The 18,469-nt window shown below is 40.6% G+C and overlaps 1 protein-coding gene across 1 annotated transcript in view; it reads left to right on the forward strand.

Annotated features, from left to right (window-relative positions):
- FAM83C (family with sequence similarity 83 member C) overlaps window positions 1-16,089 on the forward strand; it is a 36,756-nt gene extending 20,667 nt beyond the window's left edge. The window contains exons 3-5 of the mRNA XM_061631771.1: window positions 5,181-5,348; window positions 7,481-7,605; window positions 13,140-16,089. Coding sequence (XP_061487755.1) covers window positions 5,181-5,348; window positions 7,481-7,605; window positions 13,140-14,025 — 1,179 coding nt within the window. The 3' untranslated portion in view covers window positions 14,026-16,089. The remainder of the gene's footprint in view (window positions 1-5,180; window positions 5,349-7,480; window positions 7,606-13,139) is intronic.
- The last annotated feature ends 2,380 nt before the right edge of the window (window positions 16,090-18,469 follow it).

An 18,469-nucleotide genomic window follows, 5' to 3' on the forward strand; every position in this document is an offset into this window, starting at 1 on the left:
TTCCAGAGTGTTCCATGTGTGTGTGTTGTATCAAAAGAGGGTGCTGGGAATTGTTAGGAGACCTTTAACAAACTACAGTTCCCATGATTCTGGGAAGCCAAGATTGTTAAATTTATAAAACATTTAAATGTATAGTGCTGAAGATTTCAAGGAGCTAGTCTAGGCTCTTAATGTGGGGCTGGGGAACCTTGTTCCTATGAAGGGCTATTAATCCACAGGAAAAGTCAGTCAGGACAAGGGCCACATTCAGTGTTGGAGTCAAAGTCAAAAGTGGGAGTTTGTAGCATTGCTCTCTCACTCTCTCTTGCTCTCTGCTCTTTTGGGTTTACTCCATTCCCCCCTCCCCCCCACATGAAATTAGGGTAAACACCTGCCTGTGGCCCCTGCGCCACAGATTCTCCACCCTAGCTCTAATGTTCTAATGTATCTCGTCATCTGGGATGTTCTACAAACAAAAAAGGATTGTAAAATAAAAGTTACTGTAACAATACTATTTAAGGCTGATGTTTTACTCACAAGGAAAACCCTGTGTTTTCCTCATAAGGCAAATGTGGGAATGGAGATGCTTAACCGTTCCCCATCAGCTGATTCTCTGCTGCAAATGCCCCCTCCCCAATCATTTTTAACAATCCAAAATCAGATATAAACATAGAGGGGAATTAACTGGGTGTGGACTTCGTAGAGATGTATTTGTGGATAACAAGAGAGGTTAAGAGCCCTCCTATCCACCAATTCTACCGTATAAGTATCCCTTCATTTTATGCATTTTTTTAAAAAATGCATCACTAAAAACAGAGGGCACACATTTTCACAAAACTGCATTTGAATTTACATGTACAAGTTCTGTGACGTTCCTGTATCTCTGGGATTACCACCTCCTGATTCCTAAGTGCCTGGATCAGGAAATCCTCAGGAAGTCCACCTCAGCCTGGGTCAGATATGCCTTCTGAACTACAAGCTTCAGCCCCGCTATATTTTTCCCAAAAAGTGACCACTAGTGTAATCTGTCTATAAAATGGGTATAGATATAGGTACAGAATAGGGCCTTAGTGTGGTAGCACTCTTGACCAAGATGACACATGGTATTTTGAATCAAACAAATAAACTTTATTATATACGTTAAATGTGATAGTACATTAATAAATTATTGTCCCTATCCTACCTCACTAATTCCAATGAAATCCTCCCCCAAAATCCCAGCCCTTCTAACTAGATGTTCTCTTCTTGATCCCTAATCCTATCTAACTCCAACTGTTAAACGCCAACGGTTTTTCTCTTTCAAAACTTCCCTCAGAATTCTCACTCACACACCCCCTCACACCTGTCAGTCATACATCATCTGGACCGACTAACATTCCGTTAACGCTTTCTTATCTGAACACAATTTCAAAACAGCTTTTAAACATAAATAATTCTGATTTTGTTACGGATGAAAATGTAGAAATAATTCTTGTAATTTAAATAAAAATGCAGTTCACCATATTGGGGAACATGGCCAGGTGATCTGTGTGCCTACTCAGACTGGTGCCCAGGTGCTAACTATTGGTGGGCAATATGAAGGCCCCTCCTGCTGTCCCTTCTTCTGTATCTTTAAACTGGACTTGGGCCTGACATAGAGGACCCCTTCAAACAGAAGACTGTCCTCTATAAAGTAGGACTACATGGTCATCCTACATTTGTTCCAGCTTTGCCTCAGAAAAATGAGGTTGGGAACTCTTGGAGATAAGCAAGTTGATAGAGCTGCCTGTCACCCCAAAATGGATGCTTGTGCTGATGCTAGTGAACCTGATGGATCAAGAGAGCTTCACAATTTCATCAATCTTAGTTGGGGCCTGTTAAAGCTATCTTATTTTAGGATTAGCGTGTGTCTTCTTGGTTTACATACACAGCTGAATGAGGTGGTAGAGTTGACTGTAACATTTCACATTGTAAGAGGGGCGTGCTACTTTTGAATGCTCTACCCACATAATGAATTCCTTGCAAATAGAAAACAAGTACATTAGGGAGAAAATGTTTTTGCCTATTTCTTTTTCCTGCCATACAGTTTTTCTGTTTGCAAGGAGGTGTTTGCTTGTTTTGCACAGAGAAGCATAAAATGTTATTCCCCCACCTGTAGTCTAAAGTGGTACTGTTCATTTTTCCACCTCAGAACTCTCCTACCTTATTGTGCTGCATGTGTAAACTCAGCTTATACTGGTCCATACTAATACAAACTGACAAGGGCTGTGTGACTATGTTGCCTGAGGAAAAAGTGGCAAGGACATGTGCAGGGTAGAGGGATTAGTTGCACTCCCAGTTCATACAAATACTTAGTGTTAATCAAGTTTTATGATTGAGATCAGTAACTCAGTTGCTTACTGGAATGTTGTCATTATTGAACCACCACGGAAGTAGAATGCAACACTAAAATGAAGTTCATTAGTTGGCAGGCTTGCCTGGTCTTACAACTTTTAGGGCTCCTGGATCATTAAGAGTTACACAGAAGGGGGAAATGTCACCAGGTATTACTTCTCATAACTCTAGTACAGGGATGGGGAATTTGTATGACTCTCCAAATGTTGTTGTCATGAAGGGGCAACATAGTTTTTTTTAAAGGCTATGGGGCTACACCTTTAGCCCCTCCTCAGTATGGCTCATGCCAGATTTTCTATACAGCCTTTTTACTGGTGGAGGTTCCCTGTATACCTAAGAACCCTGATCCTCAAAGGTTCATAATTGTGTGGGGAGGGCCCTCCATGAGTACTTACACTAGAACACAGAGAAGCTAGCATGAGCCACATCACATGACGATGGGTGCAGGGCAAAAAGCACCCCACAACCCTTTCCAAATCATGCTCCTCCCACACAGCTGTAACACCTGAAGAGGGCTATTTTGTGGCTGTGGTACCATTGAGCTTTGGCCCATCTTCTAATATTAATACTTAATTATAAATATTTAATACTGATGGTGAAATAGATGTCTGTATCCATTTCAAATGCAAATTGTTCCTCTTCTATTGTTGACAGGTTAAGGCACATGTAATTCCCTCAGGCATTTTAAATAAAATGAATTGTTTACATCTAATGGGAAAAGATGCTATGTTTTAAACATCATAATTGAGTCATCTGTTTTCCTGCCCAAATTGGTTTTAAAGTTGTGGTGAATTTGGAATGTGCTTTTACTTTAATTGTGGGTGTTTTTTTATTATGTGTGTGTGTCCAGTATTTTCATTATGTAATAGGATTTTATTGTAATTTACTGTTGTGAACTATGCTGGGACATAATTGTATGAAAGGCAGTGTGCAAATGTCTTAAAGCATAGAATCCCCTTCAGGTCCTGGCCTATGAAACTCAGTCATGGCTCCCTCAATCCGCAGCTGGATCTATACTTAGGGCATTTCCAGACTGTTGCTATTATGCGGGTGGGAAATTCTGATTGCACAATGAGAGTGGATTTGGTTCTCTTGCACAACTAGCCCACTTCCAAAAAAACCCACACTTTTTGCAATAAGGAAAGTGACAGGGAAATGCACTGGAAAGTGAGGAATAATAATTGCTTGATGCCTCGTTGAATCGTATCCTCACACACACACAGATCAGAATGAATGTCCAGTAAAAAGCCGATGCCGTATTACTTGTCCGTTTTGTGTAAATAAATCAGGATGAATGCTCAATAAACAGGTCATCTGGAAGCTAAATAAATAATTAAATAATTATGCATACCCAAACAGAAAGCTACAGTAGTATAATAATTTTTATTAGGACTCTTAGAGTAGGGCCCCATTATTTCCCTAGGGTGATCATGTATCCTACTATACAGAGGAAAGTCCACTCTTGAAGCTGTCTTCTATTTGAAGGGTTCTCTGGTTCTAGGCCAGTTTAAAGATTTAAAAATCATACGAAGGGAGACCAGGGGCCTTCAATCTGCCCTTCAAATGTTTGCACCTGGGCAGTAGACTTAGTTGGCATGCAGGCAACCTGATCACAGTCCTGTTCCACACTATGGTGAAATGTATTATATTTTTATTTATGTTATAGTAATTATTTCTAGATTAGCATCTGCACATATATATTTGCATACGTAAATATATGCCTCCTCTCTTAGTGATGCATTCTCTCTTTTTGAGTAATGTATAAGTGGCCACTCTATCTTTTCCCCACACGAACAACTACATAAAATCACTGACAGATATCATCCTACAATTTGGGTTTGGGTGCCAGCAATACGCTGATGACAGCAAACTCTATGTAACTTTTTCAATTGATGCCAAGGAAACTTGAAAGTCCTGAATTAGTATCTGAGTGCACTGATGGGTGGGATGAGGGCTTACAAACTCCTTACACAATGAAATGTTCGCACACCCCTCCTCCTCCTGCACCCCCCTAAATCTGTTCTGGAGCAGATTTAGGGATGACGTGGGGTACATACGGAGAAAGGGGGGAAATCCTTTTGCACTAATGCTAATCCTTGAACTAGCACAACTATTTAGTTGCATACTGCTCTGAGATTTAATCCAGTCATCCAGTACTAATGGTCAGAAGACAAACTAATTTGGGAATAGAAATATGGCCTGTTCTGATGGAGTTGTACTCCCCCTGAAGCTTTCACCTTGGGGTGCTCCTGTCCTGGCCCAGCATTACACCTGGACATCCAGGCAGCTGCTGTGGCTAGGAGTGCCTTTGCCCAGTTTCGGCAGGTGTACCAGATCCTGAAGAACGCAGATGTAGCCACAGTTACACATACCTTACCACATCCAGATAATACTACTTCAGTATGCTCAACATGGGGCTTCCCTTGAAGAATTTCTGGAAACTGCACTATTCAGATAATACATAAATCCCAAAATGGCTTGGGACCAGGATAGCTGACGGACAAATGCTGCCATTGTGCTTTTTTTTGAAACAACACTATAAGTTATATCTGGGGGGGGGATGAGAAAACAACATAGGAAACACTGGGATGGATTTTTTTGTCAGCAGTATTGTCTGGACTCTCCATAAAAAAGTGAGTGACCGAAATATGACAATTCTAGACAAAAATTCTAGTGTGGATGTATGCTTGCTCTTCCATTTCCCCTGCTTAAACTGAATCAAGAGCTACTGGAGCTCGTTGCTTTGAGAATAATTTTTAATCGTGCAGATCCATTACTGGTCTTGTTAAAAATGTCTCCTATCACTCCCCCCACCCCAATCTGTGCAGGTGATTGCGATTGTGATGGATCTCTTCACAGATATGGAAATACTCAGTGATCTGATGGAAGCTTCAAGCAAACGACGTGTTCCGGTTTATCTGATCCTTGATGAAAAGAACTTGAAACAGTTTGTAGAAATGTGCAACAAAATGGATCTCACTATGGATGACTTCCCAGTATGTTTTCAATTGGTTTTGCTAGTATATTAAAGACAATGTTAAATAATATGTGATGAAACATGAAAATTAAGGGCAGGGGAGGAGACTTTTTTATCTGTCTTTATTTTAATCCTCTTTCTCACCATCACCAAGATGAAAAGCTGTTCATTCAATTAAAGCTGAATGACTCAGTGGTTACTAGGAGGAGAGCATTCACATTGGAGCCTTTAACAGATTTAAGCTATTCCTTCTCCTTAGGGTACTCTGTAGTCCTGTGAGGGGGTTGGGGTCTTGATCTCCAACCATTCTCAGCACCCTCACCAAACATAAATCCCAGGATTTTTTTGGAATCTGTTACAGTTAAGCTAGTACAACATCAATATTAGTTTGTTGTTTAGATATATACCTTCATTAAAAAAAAACCTGAATTTTGATCCTTATTTCCTTTATAAAACAAAGTAGCTAAGCGGTACAAGGTGTTCCTGAATGTTTATTCGGCTGAATAACAAACAGAAATTTAAACAGAACAAGTATAGCCTTTAAAGTAGTGGCAGAGGAGGCTTCTTGCATTTCATTTCTGCCACTCCACTCATGCATCTGAATATACAGGAACCCAGACAAATACATGTACCACATATCACCTCAGTGACACACAAGCTGGTCTTCATCCAGTTCTTTTCATCCATCCACTTTAGAAATGAAGGTCTAAAGATAAAGGCCAGGTCTGCCCCAATTGCATATAAAGATAGAGGTACAAGGGTCTGGTTTTGGCAGTACTGTGGGCCAGAGAGTTAATTGTGCATGGCCACACACACCTTACTTCCCCACAAGTGTTTTTCTTCCAGCCATTCTCACTTTTGGTATTGAAATTCAGCGGAGGAGAAAAGTGGCTGAGAAGACAGGACTTTGGGGGAACCTAATGGTGGGAATAGGGATGTTTTTGTTCCCTGCTACTTTAATGCTATTAGGGCAGACACAAATTTAAACCAATGGGCTTGCTGCTGTCATGCCCTTCATCTTCTATAGATGTTTTTCTTCATATTGCTTTCTCCAGATAAGGTCCATCTAGCCCAGCATTCTGTTTCTATTTTCTAATAAACAAAATTGTCCGTTTGCCTACAGTCGATACTATATTTGTCAATATGAGTATGATTCTACACTCTTAATAACCATTCTGTATCATGGAGAGGGGTTTTTATTTCTCTACACCTGTAGGTTATTGTAGTTCTGGTTGTTGGAAAGTATCATATATTTGTTGACAAGAGCTACTTCCAGAACTGTTGGAGCTTTCAAATATCCAAATAGGATTTGAAAGGAGTAAAATGATATGGGACCCACAACCAGTTTTAAATATGTTATAATTTTAGGGTATCCCTACCAAAATAACATGAATCATCTCCTGGTCCTCCATATCTCTACCAGTTATTTATTTATTTTTACATTTATACCTTTCTTTTCATGATAGAAGCCCAAGGCAGCTTACATGTGGTTCCCAGGCGGTCTCCCATCCAGGAACTGACCAGACCTGACCTGGGTGCTAGCCTCATGTGTCTTCAGACCATAGCCTGGATAAGACCATATCTTAATAAGACCATATCTTAATAAGACCATATCTTAATAAGACCATATCTTAATAAGACCATATCTTAAGCTATATGTTTAGGTTGCAACCCGATACACAATTATCTGGAATTAAGCTTCTTTGAACTTACTGGGCCTTACTTCCAAGTAGACATTGCCATATTAATTTTAATGTGGTAAGGAACCATGTATACAGCATTTTATAGAAACATTCCCTTAAATTCATACACGCTATTGTAGACAATATAGCCAATTGGAACAACCAGTTTCAAGTTTTATATTCATTTCTATATACTGACATAACATAAGAAAAGCCTGCTGGATCAGGACAGTGGCACATCTAGTCTAGCATCCTGTTCTTACAGAGGCCAAACAGATGCATATGGGAAGCCCACAAGCAGGACATGAGCACAACAGCACTCCCCCCTTCTATGGTTTCCAGCAACTAGTATTCAGAAGCATACTACCTCCAACAGTGGCGGTACTACACCCCTACATCAGTTCAGCACAGAAAGGACAGGGCATTTGCCTTGGCTCTCTTTGATCTCTACTATGCCTTCTCATTTCAGAATATGCGCATACGCTGTGTGAGTGGAGGAACGTACTATAGTAAAGCTGGCAAGAAGCTTACAGGACAAGCACTTGAGAAATTTGTGTTGATAGACTGTGAACAAGTACTTGCAGGGACCTACAGGTGAGATATAATGAATTATGCACCTAAAGATGTTTTCACATGCAATATAAGATCACATTTTTATTTTCTTTTACTTCTAATGAGGTTGTTTTAGAACCTGTGAATATTATTAATATCCAGAGCTTGGAAGATTACTTTTAAAAGGAATATGTTATAATTCCTGTTACATGGCCCCAAAAAGGAATAAATTACCATTACAATTACAATTGTTCTGAAAGGAATGGATTACTTTACCATTACTCAAAAGTAATCACTACAATTATAGTTAAGTTACTTAAAAAACACTAGAGTGCCTACAAGGTGCTGGCCTTCGCTGCTGCATACCTAAGTTGCCTAAAACAACATTAAAAATAAACGCACACACAGAGGTAGCAGAATAATTATTTTTATTCATAAGATAGCAGTGGTGGTCTCTCTGCTGGTAAGAGAGGTGGGAAGGGAGGCAGAGGCCACCACTCAGTTCTTTCTATGTCAAACCAAGTGCAACCCCACATACACAGCTAGCAAGCATAATCTCTCTCACTTAACCACATCCTGGACCCTGCCCTGCCACCAACTAAGGCACACCCACCCAAGCAAACATTTTCCCCTGCAATGTAAAAAAGTTAAAACACTGCAAATACAGCAAAGTAGCCAGGGAGGGTGGCGGAGGCCATTTTGTGTGCCAAGTGCAAACACAGTATTCACACAGACACACTGTAATCTTTCACTTCCACAGTTCTTTATCTCCATTCTGCCTCCTTCTCTTCCCTTATACATGTTCTTGCCCTCCAGTTCCTTTCTCCCTCCACTCCATTCTTTACCATCACCATCCTTTTTTAAAACAATTGTTTTCCCCACTGTACCCCGTCTTGCTCTCCACCTCCTCCCTCATCGTCTCCTACCCACCCACCCACCCACCGAGCACAAGGAAAGAGCAATGCTGCACAGAAGCCCAGTTTGAGGCACATGATTTTCTTTTATTTATTATTTGATTTATATCCTGCCCTTCCTCCCAGCAGGAGCCCATCTACAAATCACATGAAAAGAAGACTTCCCCTGCTCCCCCTCCCAAGTAATGCCCCAAAGTAATGCTAGAAGCATTACAATTATTCCTCAAAAGTAATAAAATTACTCCTCATTCTATTACAATCAAAATGTAAAGGAATTACCCACTCGTTCCTCAAAAAAGTAATGAATTACAAGTAATTCATTTTTTGTAACTAATTACTTCCAAGCTCTGTTAATATCCCATCTAATGTGTCACTTTAAATAGCCATTTACATTTTGAATTATTCCATATTGCTACTTTATTCATGTCATGAACTGCTGCCAGTTCAGTCCCAGGACTCAATTCCCAAACCAGGGCAATTGATCCTGACCAGGCACAATCCGTGCCTCCCTTACCAGGACTGAGTAAACCAACAACAACCCTGCAAGGTAGGTAAACTGCCACCACTCCTTTAAACCTGGTCACCCACTCTGAGCCAAAGGGAAACCCAAAGTGTCAGAAAGAGACCTGCCAAGGATTCCAAAGACAAGAGCCAAAGGTAGACTCCTTGTCCTGGAGACTTTAGGCAAATACCCAAATATCCAGTAGTCTGTGGCTAAATGGCCAAGGTGCTGGACTCAGAGCCAAATCTCCCCTACAGTGAACACACACTGGTAAATAAGTCATTTTATTGGAATAAAAATATAAGTGCACATTAAAACCTACACCCTTGAGGTCCAGGTAAAATACAGAGAGAGTTACAGTCACAAATAAAAATAACAAAACTGTCCAGCTTAATCTATACTTACAATAGAGGGAAACAGCAAACTGCCTTATGGTTCCACATCTCCTCAGAGATGCAAAGCTTGAATAGCTTGAATCACTGGAGAACCATAAGGAATATTAGGGAACAAAGGCTAAGATCTGAATCCTATTCTTATGGGGAAATGCCCAGCAACAGCCAGGAATTAATTAGCCAGTCAGGGGGCTTTCTGATGATGAAACCTTCTGGAGCTTTCATGCCTAACAGTCGTGTACTCAGCAACCTTCCCAGGCCGATTGGCCTTGAAGTACCAGTCTCAACTGATAAGCAGGTGTTCTTGCTTGTAGACTAATTAATTAGCTTCAGCTGTGAGAACTACAATCTCACGGCCTCTCAGAGGCCCCACTTCAGGAAAAAAGTTCCCCCCACAATTCCTTGCCTCAGAACCATTTTAGTTTTTAACCTTTCAAACCAAGCATTCTTGACAATTCATGCAATATGGCTGATTGTCTTTTTTGTTTTCTAGTGAATAGTAATGATATTAAAAGATGTGCTTTATCAGTTGTCAATTTCCATTGCAGCCACATGTAGCTGGGTTCATGCTCTGTAAGTGTACAGAAATATTAAAATATAAAAACACAAGTTGCTTTGATATCACCCTGCAGATATAGGAAATTAAAAAATATATTTAAAAAGCAATCTAGAGGTATAATTTGAAACACATGTACTAGGGAGTAAGTTTTACTGATCATATTGGGATATATTTTTTAATAAATATGCAAGAGATCGTGTTGTAAGGCTACACCTAATTAGGAGTAAATTCAATTGAATTTACTTGGATCTACTTATTACATTTTTTATCCCATTCTTTCTCCAAGGAACTAAAGCCTGAATATATGGTCCCCTTCTCTTTTATACTTATCCAAACTTTGTGGCTGAATCTGGATCTCCCTAAACTGCTTCCAAGTAAGGTCACAGTGATGCAAACATTCATATAAAAGAGGTTTCTAAATTTCACAAATGACTGCCCACTCTTTAATCTTGCCCTTTTCTTCCTGATGCTATTACATCTTTATTTCATTCTCAGTAAGTACAGCTTTCATATCATAAGAGCATAAGAAGAGCCTGCTGGATCAGGCCAGTGGCCCATCTAGTCCAGCATCCTGTACTCACAGTGGCCAACCAGGTGCCTGGGGGAAGCCTGCAAGCAGCACCCGAGTGCAAGAACACTCTCCCCTCCTGAGGCTTCCGGCAACTGGTTTTCAGAAGCATGCTGCCTCTGACTAGGGTGGCACAGCACAGCCATCACGGCTAGTAGCCATTGATAGCCCTGTCCTCCATGAATTTGTCTAATCTTCTTTTAAAGCCGTCCAAGCTGGTGGCCATTACTGCATCTTGTGGGAGGAAATTCCATAGTTTAACTATGCGCTGAGTAAAGAAGTACTTCCTTTTGTCTGTCCTGAATCTTCCAACATTCAGCTTCTTTGAATGTCCACGAGTTCTAGTATTATGAGATCTCCCTTTATATTTCCCTTTATATTTACATGCCACAATTACCCAACTGCATACGCCATTCCCCTGGCTTTGCCTTTAGGAGGAAATAGCTCTCATTTGTTTTAACTGCAGCCAATTTATTTCCTTGACTGATACAACTCACTCTCTTCCACCCAGACAGATTCATCAATACTTACGACATCATGAAGGCTTTAATAGTTGCCTTTCCCTTGTCCTCTCATTTTAATTCCAGGAAACCTGCCAGCCCCATGGAATGTTCCCATATTATGAAGCCATCTCAAAGAACCTTAATGCATGCAAGATTCCATTCCAAAATGGCATGTTTTTTCTTTATGGCTTTTAATAGGAGGAAATATTTGGTGTGTGGATATATATATAACTTGGCAGTCATGCCAATTGTTGTCAAGGGCATTTAGGAACAGAATATTTTATTGCACTAGACATCATTGATGCAATACTGAATTTCCCTCACTCTCTGGATCCTTGGGTTGCTGGGATTAGTTGCACCTTTTCACCGATTCTACCCAGACTCCTTTTACTCATTTCCTCATTCCAAATAAGTAAAAGGGGACAAGCCTCCTGTACTTTTAATAGTTTTGTAGAAGATAATATTTTAGCAATTGCAACTTGCCATGCAGCAACTTGCCATGCAGGGGTCAGAACCTGCAGCTCCTGATGTTCTCTCTTCTACATAATTATTAAAAGTTCAGAAGTTCCATCCTCCAATGTCACCCTGTTGGGAGTTCACTAACTCTCCTCCTTGCTTCTCAATGAGCCCCAGTTAAAAGAGGCAGCAACTGCCACTGCTAATCTACACCCGCCTCACATCTCGCCTCGATCCACTAGTCCACTCACCCAGACAGGACTGGTGGGATTAATTGTATGTTGTCCCAGACCAGTGGTAAATATCTAAGAGAAGAGGTTTCTTTGTTTAAACATCTTTCAATATTTTGCTCTAAAAAGTTCTTCAAGGTGGCTAACAATTTTTTAAAAATGCATTATACAGAAGTAAATAATAAAACAAAATAAGAACACAATAAAATAAGCAGCATATCACAACAGTACTCTGATAACTAATTAGATTCAGCAGCAGGAAAGAACCAATGGGAACAGCAAGCCAAAAGCACAACCTTTGCCTTCTCTGTCTCAGCAGAGAAGAGACAGAGTGAGCGTCGCTGACAGGGCGTTGCCATTGTGAAAATGCCCCATCCTAAACTCCAAGTTGCTTTCCACCATAACCCCAATGGCAGAGACCCCAATGGCAGAGCAGACCTGGATCCTTCTTTGAAGGAGAACACGGAAGTCAAGCCTGCTTAGACATCTTGCCTTCTATGCTTGGAAATTAATTTTTAAACTCAAATGTGTAGAGATTAACTTTGGTAACCCATGTTGAAGAGAAAGGCCTTTACATATGTTCACAAACACTCAGTTGCTTTTTTCATGCTCCGGGGCTGGTCCTTAGCACTGAAAATAAACTCTAGGAGTAGATCCTGGTAAAGGATGATTCACATTCTGTGGCAAACATCCCACCTTTGCTTCAACCCCTGTTTCAGAGCAGTGATCCATATTGGAGCTAGCAAGGTAAATACAGCAGCAGCAGTCACTTCTGTAAAATATGCTGCCAACACAGCACCACCTCCAGTTGCCAAGTGGGAGGGGCAGCCTTGTTTCAGTAATCCTTCCTCAAAATGTAGGCTAGGGAACAAACCAAGTGTAAACGTAGGGAATCCTGGTGTTGCTGGAATGACCCTTGCCTTAAGGTCTTTTTCTAATGAATATATGACAACCCCACCACCAAATACTTACTTCCCAGCTTGTCCTTCATGTTTGCTACGATATTGTAGAAATCATGAACTGTAACAATGTATCTGAAACAGCTTGTTTGCATGTTCAAATAATAGCTTAAGTTCAGAGCTTGGAAAAGTTACTTTTTTGAGCTGCAACTCCCATTAGCCCCAGCCAGCATGGCCACTGGATTGGGCTGATGGGAGTTGTAGTTGGCCACTGTGAGAACAGGATGCTGGACTAGATGGGCCACTGGCCTGATCCAGCAGGCTCTTCTTATGTTCATATGTAGTTCAAAAAAGTAACTTTTCCAAGCTCTGCTTCAGTTATTACCCAATGAACCTCATATTTGTGAACTCATCCTGAAACAGTGATCTTCAAACTGTTCCACCCATTATTTTCATGCACTACTTCCATAGTATCAAAATAAATAAATATTTGAAATTAGAGTGACTTAATATGTTGGTGATTCATGTTGTCTCTGAATCCTTTCCTTTTCAGTTTTACATGGCTGTGCAGCCAAGTCCACACTGGCCTGGTTACACACTTCAGAGGTAAAATTATTGAGGATTTTGACAGAGAGTTCCGATGCATATATGCTGAATCTAGATCTGTGCATAAACTCAGCATCCTCACTGTTGAAAAGTCCACACCCTCTCCTCACAGATTCGTGCAGAAACTTGAGCCAGTTTTAAAGCATGTTCAACTTAATGAGATGAGTGAGACCACAAGCCCCTCCAGTAGTCTCTCCAACTCAAGCATAATAAGCATAAAGAGATCTCCATATCTAAATTCATCAACTTCTAATGCGCCCTGTGAAAAGAAAGAATTAACTACCAGTGAAACAAGAAAGAATACTTCAGGCTTACTGGGGCTTAGTGACTTGAAATACCAGTCCAGGGAGCTGCCAGACTCTAGCTGCAGTGCATCAGCTAAATTAAAGTCCCAATTCAATGATGCATCTAATCTACTGAGATTTAAGTCATCTTTGCTGTCAATATCTTCACCAATACTAGATGACAACAGCACAAAAAATGGGCATGATTTGCAGTTTCTGACTGAGAATATTGGAATAAAAGGAAACAAAAAGTTCCCCTATACTTTTCAAACTATGGACAATGTAAGCAAAATACAGAAGAATGGAAAACCAGCAGCTCATGGATACAGCAACCTAGATCTCAGTAACAAGCCTACTAAGCCAATAAATAGTGAAACAAGGACCACAGTTTCTGATTCCTATGGTTTTTCGGATGATGTGCCAATGGAAAACAATAGCAATATACACAGGGATGAAAAAAGAATGACTCTTGGTCACAGTAAATTGGATCTCATTACCAACTATAACAAATCAAAACCAAAGCAAATTCACAGTAGATTTGAGTTGTAATTTGTATTATTGTTTTAGCAAAAATGTTTGATCTCATTCAAATGGATAATGAGTGCAGACATTACATTTGCAATAATTAATACAAAAATATGGAAATTCAATGTCTCCCATTTTAGTTGGTGTGCGTCAGATTTAATACAAAAATAAGAAGGCTTAATAAGGAGGCTAGATATATAAACACATAGTTGTGTGAGAGTTTTGAATGAATTCTTGATATGTAGAGTTCTAGAATAAATTTAAAAGATTATATATTCTGAAAGCTGAAAAGATGGTTAGCCTGGAATTTTGCCCCATGGACATAACTAGTGGTTTCTGAAATAATGGGGGTGGGGGTGGGTAAATCTCTAATTAGTAGTTGTGTTGAACTAGGACCTGGAAGTCTCATTTGGTCATGAAGTTCAGTGCTGATCTTGATCTTGCTGTCTCTCATCAAAACAAGGCTTGTTGCAAGGGTAAAATGTGGGGTATATGGTGGACCCTGTATGTCACCGTGAACTCAGTGGAGAGGCAGGATAAAAATGAAATCAATAAGTAAATAATATGAGGAGTAAAACAACTCACTTTAAAGACTGAGAGGCTTCAGTGCAGCTATTTAGTAGAACCAGCTCTCTCTCAATGCCCAGTGTACACTACTCTAAAGTGTTCTCTGATCAGAGCTATAAGAAGTCCTTGTTGTCAAGGGGAAGTGTTTACAGCAGCAGCAGTAGTAAGGATCTGCAGAAACCATAGTAGAAACTGTATCTCCTACCTCCCCCCACTGTGGTTACTTGCCCACTTCTCTTTCCTTCTCTCCCAGATGTGGCATACAGGCTGTGTACATGCCATACATTTAAATCACATTGAAAGCACATTCCCCACCCACCCAAGAATACTGGGAACTGTAGTTTACCCTTCACAGAGCTGCAATTCCCAGCACCCTGAACAAAGTAGAGTTTTTGGGATTCTTGGGGGTGTGCTTTAAATGTATGGTGTGTACACAGCCACAGTTACTAATCTAGATGCAGGAAGCAACAGATTATTTTTTAGAAGTTGGGGGAAATTAGTCACATGAAATTATGTGAAGCTACTATTTAAATCCTAGTGCCTTGTCAATCACAGGTTCTGCTCCTGGAAAAAAAACCCGTTCTTGTGGGGAGAATACATGAAGAATACATTGGTTTGGTTTGATTGTATCTCTTTAAATAGCTTGTGAACCCTAGAATGGAAGATGGGAAGGGCCATAATTATTGACTCTTTGTGTTTAATAAACACTATGTGTTGTGCAATATGAACCTAATTAAGACCTCTGGGTAGTGTGCATTGGCGTCAAGTTTGCAAAGGGTGGATGGAAATGCCCTGAACAGCAGCCTGAATTCTGTCCTTGGTTCTGTGCATACTGTGTGTTTTTTTTAATTACATGAACACATATTTATCCCAAATAGGTGATCAACCAGATTTTGATAAAGGATTTACACAGTCATAGCATAGCTCCTTCCACTTGAGTGACTGAAAGTGAATTAGGTCACAGTTCAGCCACAGTGAAGCACTTTGAAGTCTCATTGATTTCAATGGGAGGGTTAATTGCATGCTTAACTGAGATTAGTGAGAATGAAACATGTTTAGCTTTGACTAACTTGTGCCCTTACTCAGTAGGGAGAAGCAGACTTTCACCATTGATGCCTTTCCCCCCTCAAAATCAAGACTGGATACGTTTCTCAAGAGTTGAGCTAGTTCAGCCAAGGTTTTCTGGGCTTGATGGAGGAATTTTTGGAAGGGTTGTGATTGTCCATTTTAAAATGTAAATGTACTGCCTTCAAGTCGATTCCGACTTATGGCGACCTTATGAATAGGGTTTTCATGAGGCTAAGAGGCAGTGCTGGCCCAAGGTCACCCAGTGAGCTTCATGGCTATGTGGGGATTCAAACCCTGGTCTCCCAGGTCATAGGTCATAATCAAAATATTTCGGGTTTTTATCTTTAACCTCAAAGGCAGACAAATAAACTAAATAGCAATTTTGATTATAAAGTCAATGGGAAGTGTGCCTCTCTCTTTTCTTTATGATACTGTTTGAAGCACTACATAAATTGGTGATGAAAATAAATAAATAATACTCTTGAGTGTATTTACCCTTTATTTCAAAAAATTGCTGATGTGCTCCTTCAATGCATCTGATCACCATACATCACACAGTGTCCAACTGAAACTCCACTTGTCTGTAGGGAGGTCCCATATGGTCATAACTATCACAAGAGCCACCTGCTCGCACAAAGTAGGTTGGGTCTGTAACTAGTTATCCAAAGGCTCATAGAGGTCTTGCCAACTGAACTGTTTTGAATTCACCCACACTGTTTTTCTGTTCATTTTAAAATGTTTGTTTTGTTCCTTTCCTACCAAGACCCTTACATGCCCCCCAAAGTGAGCAACACATACATCATTATTACCTGTTGTTATGTGCCTTCAAGTAGATTACAACTTATGGCGACCCTATGAATCAGCGACCTCCAAGAGCATCTCTTTTTCCCAGCATTATTGTCTTTTCTAGTGAATCATGTCTTCTCATGATGTGTCCAAAGTATGATAACCTCAGTTTCATCATTTCAGCTTCTAGTGACAGTTCTGGTTTACTTTGTTCTAACACCCAATTATACACCCATAGTATCCGCAAAGCTCTCCTCCAGCACCACATTTCAAATGAGTTGATTTTTCTCTTATCTGCCTTTTTCACTGTCCAACTTTCACATCCATACATAGAGATCGGGAATACCATGGTCTGAATGATCCTGACTTTGGTGTTCAGTGATACATCTTGGCATTTGAGGACCTTTTCTAGTTCTCTCACAGCTGCCCTCCCCAGTCCTAGCCTTCTTCTGATTTCTTAAGAACATAAGAACATAAGAAGAGCCTGCTGGATCAGGCCAGTGGCCCATCTAGTCCAGCATCCTGTTCTCACAGTGGCCAACCAGGTGCCTGGGGGAAGCCCGCAAGCAGGACCCGAGTGCAAGAACACTCTCCCCTCCTGAGGCTTCCAGCAACTGGTTTTCAGAAGCATGCTGCCTCTGACTAGGGTGGCAGAGCACAGCCATCACGGCTAGTAGCCATTGATAGCCCTGTCCTCCATGAATTTGTCTAATCTTCTTTTAAAGCCATCCAAGCTGGTGGCCATTACTGCATCTTGTGGGAGCAAATTCCATAGTTTAACTATGCGCTGAGTAAAGAAGTACTTCCTTTTGTCTGTCCTGAATCTTCCAACATTCAGCTGCTTTGAATGTCCACGAGTTCTAGTATTATGAGAGAGGGAGAAGAACTTTTCTCTATCCACTTTCTCAATGCCATGCATAATTTTATACACTTCTGTCATGTCTCCTCTGACCCTCCTTTTCTCTAAACTAAAAAGCCCCAAATGCTGCAACCTTTCCTTGTAAGGGAGTCGCTCCATCCCCTTGATCATTCTGGTTGCCCTCTTCTGAACCTTTTCCAACTCTATAATATCCTTTTTGAGATGAGGCGACCAGAACTGTACACAGTATTCCAAATGCGGCCGCACCATAGATTTATACAACAGCATTATGATATCGATTGTTTTATTTTCAATACCTTTCCTAATTATCTCTAGCATGGAATTTGCCTTTTTCACAGCTGCCGCACACTGGGTCGACATTTTCATCGTGCTGTCCACTACAACCCCGAGGTCTCTCTCCTGGTCGGTCACCGCCAGTTCAGACCCCATGAGCGTATATGTGAAATTAAGATTTTTTGCTCCAATATGCATAATTTTACACTTGTTTATATTGAATTGCATTTGCCATTTTCCCGCCCATTCACTCAATTTGGAGGTCTTTTTGGAGCTCTTCGCAATCCCTTTTTGTTTTAACAACCCTGAACAATTTAGTGTCGTCAGCAAACTTGGCCACTTCACTGCTCAGTCCTAATTCTAGGTCATTAATGAACAAGTTGAAAAGTACAGGTCCCAATACCGATCCTTGAGGGACTCCACTTTCTACAGCCCTCCATTGGGAGAACTGTCAGTTTATTCCTACTCTCTGCTTTCTGCTTCTTAACCAATTCCTTATCCATAAGAGGACCTCTCCTCTTATTCCATGACTGCTAAGCTTCCTCAGAAGCCTTTGGTGAGGTACCTTGTCAAACGCTTTTTGAAAGTCTAAGTACACTATGTCCACTGGATCACCTCTATCTATATGCTTGTTGACACTCTCAAAGAATTCTAATAGGTTACTGAGACAGGACTTTCCCTTGCAGAAGCCATGCTGGCTCTGCTTCAGCAAGGCTTGTTCTTCTATGTGCTTAGTTAATCTAGCTTTAATAATACTTTCTACCAGTTTTCCAGGGACAGAAGTTAAGCTAACTGGCCTGTAATTTCCGGGATCCCCTCTGGATCCCTTTTTGAAGATTGGCGTTACATTTGCCACTTTCCAGTCCTCAGGCACAGAGGAGGACCCAAGGGACA

The sequence above is a fragment of the Rhineura floridana genome, chromosome 6 (assembly GCF_030035675.1).
Source record: "Rhineura floridana isolate rRhiFlo1 chromosome 6, rRhiFlo1.hap2, whole genome shotgun sequence".
NCBI classification, from domain to species: domain Eukaryota; kingdom Metazoa; phylum Chordata; class Lepidosauria; order Squamata; family Rhineuridae; genus Rhineura; species Rhineura floridana.